The sequence below is a fragment of the Tenrec ecaudatus genome, chromosome 6 (genome assembly GCF_050624435.1).
Source record: "Tenrec ecaudatus isolate mTenEca1 chromosome 6, mTenEca1.hap1, whole genome shotgun sequence".
Lineage (NCBI taxonomy): Eukaryota > Metazoa > Chordata > Mammalia > Afrosoricida > Tenrecidae > Tenrec > Tenrec ecaudatus.
This window is the reverse complement of record NC_134535.1, coordinates 542,637-548,243: the sequence shown is the minus strand read 5'-3', so window position 1 is coordinate 548,243 and position 5,607 is coordinate 542,637. Positions and strand designations below refer to the sequence as shown.

Genomic DNA, 5,607 nt, shown 5'->3' with positions numbered 1-5,607 from the left:
GACTAGGGCCAGGCTGGGTGCCAGGGACTTCAGCTGTCAGGAGGAAGCCACCATGTCCTAGGGGAGGACCACCTCTGTCCCAATGACCCCAGCTCAACCTCATCAGTGGGTCCACCTGGCGCCTGTCCTAGGACTTGCTCCTGAGAAGCAGATGGCAGAGACATGGGTACCCCCTCCTTTCACTCCCCAGAAACCAGATACAGAGGGAAGCAGGGCCACACCCAGGCAGACTATGGACCCCAGGTGAAACTGGACTCCCCCTGAGGGAGGGGGCTGGAGACATGGCCTGGGAGCCAGCCTGGCCAAGGTCTGGGCATGGGCACCAGGCCCCTCGAGTGCTGGCCCACAAGGAATACAGCATGCCAGGGATGGCTTCTCCATGAAGCAGGACCTGGGTGGTTCCGTTCGTTCCAGGACGTGGGAGGGAGAGTCCAGGCAATTGTAAGACCAACCCCCCAATAGCAAACTTTGGGGGTGCTCATCGTTGTTTCCTGGCAGCAAAGCGTCCTCGGAAAGGCCCTCCTATCTCTGCTGAGCTTCGAGAAGGAAGGCTAGGCTACCCAGGAGGGGGTGGGGACATAGGGGTGGAACAGCAGGGCCAGAGGCTGCAGACTTCACGCACCTACATTTCATGTTGGAAGACAAGTCCATCTCTGCTCACCCCAGGAGTCCCCACAGTCAAGACACCACACCAGCGTGGTTTTCCCAGACCAGCAGGCCTGCCCATAGGGCCTGGCCCTCTGAGTTCCTATCTGCCTACCCGTGGCCCACTCCTCCCCCAGTGGAACCCGCTGCTCCGGTTTCTGGTAACTTCATCAGGGCTGCATCACATTTCCCAGGCTGCGATAGCATCTTTCTGTGGTAACTCTTCCCCACAGAGTCCCCCTGTAGCCGGTCCAGCTCAGAGCAGGGACTTGGGGCAGGGCGAGCTTGGGTGAGAGGAGCTAGGGGTCTGCAGCTTGCTGAGATGCCAGCAGGGACTCAGAAACTTGCCAACTGCCCCCAAGGACCGACGGGAAAGGTGAGGGAGAGGGAACTGCACCAGGGGCCGAGAGAGGCCGCTAACTCCTGCAGCCTCCCCCTGACACCAGGAGCCCCCAGCCAAGCAGCCAACAAGAGCCAGCCCTGCAAGGCCAGGTGGAGCCTCACTCAGACCACCACAGCTCCCCTAATTCGAGGCTGCCCACAGCGGTGACTGCCCATCCACTCAGGCCATCTTGACGGCCTCCACCCATCATCATGGCTCTGGGTGCCTCGGAGACGGATGCCCCCCACTGGGACTGGGACCTAGATGGGGACGAGGACTGGGACAGCGCCGTGTTGACCCTGCTGGCACTGGCTGTGGTGGCCGCCACGGCCCTGGCCCTACACTGGTTTGGCTCTGGGCAGGACCAGGAGGCAGCTGACCCAGTGTCTTCAGCCCTCCAGGCCCAGCCTCCTCAGGTGGGAGCAGAGCCAGCCCCTCACCCAAAGGCCAAGATGAATGATGGTCCTGAGGAACCAGGGCTGGAGAAGTCAGCGCCCCCAGCATACAGCCAGGATGCCCCTGCTGTGACTGAAGGTGCTCCGGTCCAGGAGTCCCCTGGCAGGGGATACCCGGTCGCCTCAGCGGGGTCTGTGCCTCAGACACCTGGAAAGGCAGTCGGCACCGAGGGCCTCAGACAGCTTCACAGCAGGGGTGCCTTGGAAGACTCTGCAGACCCAGGAAGCCAGCCTCCAGGACCAGGCCCTGCCCCCCTGGGAAGGAGCAAAGCAGGGGGCATGTCGCGGCCCATCCTGATCCACTTCACCCCTCGGGATCCTGGCGGAGAGGTGGCGACTGTCTGTCCCAAGGAGCCAGCGCCTCAGACCCCCAGCCACGCATCTGAACAGGACACCAGCCCCTGGCTGTTAGGGGCAGGACCATCTCGTCTACAGGGGAGAGGCCGGGGCAGCAGTCAGCGGAGGCAGGGGGACAGGAGCTCAGGAGACAGACCCCGTTCCCCAAGGCTGGACCCATTGCGGCTGGGCGCTGTGGTGAGTGTTTGGGATGCCGTGGACGCTGCTGTGGCTGCCGTGGCTCCAGTTGCCCCCACCAGCAGGCCCCTGGCAGGCTCCCAATCACCTCATTCCCCCCAGAGACCTGCTTCTCAGGAGCTGCCTGAGCCCCACACTGTGCAGGTTGGGCCCCTGGCCGATGGCCTCAATAAGGGTCAACCAGTACCAGTCCTGGCTCTGGGCTTAGGGCCCACAGCAGGTGGGAGCAAGGAAACCCCAGGGGACCCAGACAGTGTCCCTGAGGAAGGCTGGCCTTGGGCCAGCAGGGAGGTCCTGATCACCAGGAGCTTCCACCAGGCTCCAGGCTCCGGGGACCCATCATCAGGGGGACCACGTGGGGACCACCCATACTCATCCCCACAGCAGGAGACTCCAGAGGATCTCAATGTGGCCAAGGCAGGGGCAATTGCCCCTCAGGATGCCCACACTCTCCAGAACCTGGGGCTGGGCAAGGCAGAAAGGCAAGAGGGCCACAGTCTTGGAGCAGGACAGGCAGGAGCTGGGCAGGCCCAGGGGGACCAGACCCGCAAGCAGGCCACCGGCAGTCAGGCTGTTGACCTGAGGCCTGGGAAGTCCCTGAATGCAGAGAAGCCAGTCTCAGCCCTCTCAAGAAGTGCCCCAGACTGCACCCCATCCCCGAGCTCCTCTACCCATACCCCCACAGGTGCTCCTTCTGAGCAATTCCCCTCTACCTCTTCACCCACAGTTCATCTCTGTGGTGATCACTCACCTGCAGTCCCCACTTTTCCAACCACTTCTCCAGGCGTGGCAACACACGGGGTGAACCAGGGGCCTTCTGAGGGTCAGCATTTCAGAGCAGCCCCTACCATGACCCTGACCCCACCCCCAATCCAGACCCAGACACCGACCCCAACACTAAATACAACTTCAGTCCTAGCTGTAACCCCAAGCCCAACTTCAGCCCCAGCTGTAACTCCAAGTCCCAAACCTGGCACAATTCCAGCTCAAGCTCCAGTCCCAACCAGAACCCCAGCCCAGACTCCAACTTTAACCTCAACCTCAACCCCAGTCCCAGACCCAACACCAACCCCAGCCCCTACACCTGCCCAGACTCCAACTTTAACCTCAACCCCAGTTCCAGACCCAACACCAACCCCAGCCCCTACACCTGCCCAGACTCCAACTTTAACCTCAAACTCAACCTCAACCCCAGTCCCAGACCCAACACCAACCCCAGCCCCTACACCTGCCCAGGCTCCAACTTTAACCCCAACCTCAACCCCAGTCCCAGACCCAACCCCAACCCCTACACCTGCTCAGGCCCCAACTCTCACCCCGGCCCCTGCTGGTTCAGTCAGGACTTCTGCCGCTCAGGAGCCCAGGACCACTCTCTCCAAGGGTTCCCAGGAGAGGCAGATCTCTGGCGGCTGGGAAACCCTCATGGCCATGGTCCTGAAAAACCACCCCTTCCCCAGGCAAGAGGGGCCCCAGAGGAGCGCCCCTAGGGCGTCCTGCCCGGAGGAAAGGCGCGGAGGGCCAGTGGGGCCGGGCACCGAGAAGCCAGCCGAGGCTCCAGGGGTTTCCCAGACCGGCAGGGCCCCAGCCTCGCCAGGCCCAGGTGGAGCCGGCACAGAGGAGACAAGGCTGGGATCACCTCCGCCTCGCGCTGCGGAGCCCCGGCCGACGCCCAGGCCCAGGAAGCGCAGCCTGTGTGAAGTGGCTCAGAGCTCTGGGTCCAGCTCGGCGGGTCCAGCCCGCCAGGAGCTGCGACAAGGAAGGGCGCAGAGGCAGCAAGCCAGGGCGGCGGGCGGCGGGCTCAGCGCGCAGCAGCTGGAGGCGCGCAGACTCCTCGTCTTCCTGCAGCGGCCCGGGGGCTGGGGCGTGGCCGAGGGCCCAAGGAAAGCCAGCGCGCTGGGCGCCGAGCTACCCGCCACCGTGGCGGCCCTGCGGCGGCGGCTGAACCTGGGCAGCTGCCTAGAGGTGCTAGCTTTCGCCCAGCAGCACGGCGCGCGCGGCCTGGCTCAGGACACCTACGGCGTGATGAGCGACAACCTGCTCCACGTGCTTGCCGACCCGCAGCTGTATCGGCAGCTGGGCGCCGCCGACCGAGAGCGCATCCTGAGCTTGCGGACGGGCCGCGGCCAAGCGGTGCTGGGCGTCCTCGTGCTGCCCGGCCTCTACCAGGTCGGCCGTCCGGGCCCCGCTGGCGCACAGAGGTGGGAGCAGGGCCCGGCCGCCACGGCACCGCCACGCGCGCCGCTGCACGTGTTCAACCCGCGGGAGAACTCGTGGCGGCCGCTGACGCACGTGCCCGCCGAGGTGCCCCTGCGGGGCTGCGGCCTGTGCACCATGTACAATTACCTGTTCCTGGCCGGCGGCGTCCGCGGCTCGGGCGCGCAGGCCGTCTGCTCCAACGAGGTCTTCTGCTACAACCCGCTGACCGACATCTGGAGCCAGGTGCGCCCCATGCGGCAGGCCCGCGCTCAGCTCAAGCTGGTGGCCCTGGATGGCCTGCTCTACGCCATCGGGGGCGAGTGCCTCTACAGCATGGAGCGCTACGACCCCCGCACAGACTCCTGGGTCGCGCGCGCGCCCCTGCCCGCGGGCACCTTTCCAGTGGCGCACGAGGCCGTGGCCTGCCGCGGGGACATCTACGTCACCGGGGGCCACCTTTTCTACCGTCTGCTCAGGTACAGCCCCACCAAGGACTCATGGGACGAGTGCCCATACAGCGCCAGCCACCGGCGCTCCAGCGACATGGTGGCGCTGGGCGGCTTCCTGTACCGCTTCGACCTGCTGCGCGGTGTGGGCGCTGCCGTGATGCGCTACAATACGGTGACTGGCTCCTGGAGCCGCGCCGCCTCGCTGCCGCTGCCAGAGCCCGTGCCCCTGCGCTGCGCCGCGCTGGGTAGCACCATCTACTGCCTCAACCACCAGGTCACCGCCACCTTCACCGTCTCCGATGCCACCGCGCAGTTCGAGGCCCAGGAGATGCAACCCTGTCCTACGGGGAGCAGGGGCATCCTCTGCCCCTTCGTCCTGACCCTGCCCACCACCTCCGACCCACTGCAGACTGCAATTTGAGCCCCACCCCCACCCCAAAAGCCAGGGCCAGCATGGCCAGGGAAGCCTGGGGTCCAGAACTTTCTGCTCACCCCTTGTTCTAATAAATCTCGTGCTGCCCAGACTCAATGGTTCCTGGATTGAGGTTGCTCCTCCGGCCTCCACACCCCACCACCCCCGCCCCTCATCAGCTGACCTGCAACCTTCATACTGACTCCCTCTCACTACTGCCCCCATCCAGCTGATTCAGACTCAGTCACTCAGGGGCAGAGTGGAGCTGCCCCTGTGGGTTTCTGTGACTTTAAACCAGGCTGGGGAACCTTTTTTTTTTCCCTGTCAAAGGCCATCTGGGCATTTATAACATCATTCCTGGGTCATACAAAAATGTCAACTTAAAAATTAACCCGTTCTCTTTGGTCATTTAATGAACTTACCCTAATATGATGACTGGAACTGCTTCTCTTTGGCAAGCTGTGTGATGTTAGCTGGTACTGATGGCTTTCCGGGCCTAATACTGCCCAGGAGATAAAGATGGGGCTTTCTACT

At 63.9% G+C, this 5,607-nt stretch overlaps 1 protein-coding gene across 1 annotated transcript; it reads left to right on the top strand.

Annotated features, from left to right (window-relative positions):
* The first annotated feature begins 1,239 nt into the window (after positions 1–1,239).
* Positions 1,240–5,082, top strand: KLHDC7B (kelch domain containing 7B). Its single transcript, XM_075552594.1, has 3 exons — positions 1,240–2,701; positions 2,893–3,282; positions 3,353–5,082. The coding sequence occupies exons 1-3, from the start codon at positions 1,240–1,242 to the stop codon at positions 5,080–5,082; spliced, it is 3,582 nt and encodes a 1,193-aa protein (XP_075408709.1).
* Positions 5,083–5,607: the final 525 nt, after the last annotated feature.

Excerpts from the sequence above, each read along its gene's own strand:
- KLHDC7B (XM_075552594.1), top strand. The coding sequence starts at position 1,240 with ATGGCTCTGGGTGCCTCGGAGACGGATGCCCCCCACTGGGACTGGGAC. Across the intron at positions 2,702-2,892 it reads CTCTACCCATACCCCCACAG|ACCCAGACACCGACCCCAAC; the intron begins GTGCTCCTTCTG and ends CCCCCAATCCAG. Across the intron at positions 3,283-3,352 it reads TAACCCCAACCTCAACCCCA|TCAGGACTTCTGCCGCTCAG; the intron begins GTCCCAGACCCA and ends CTGCTGGTTCAG.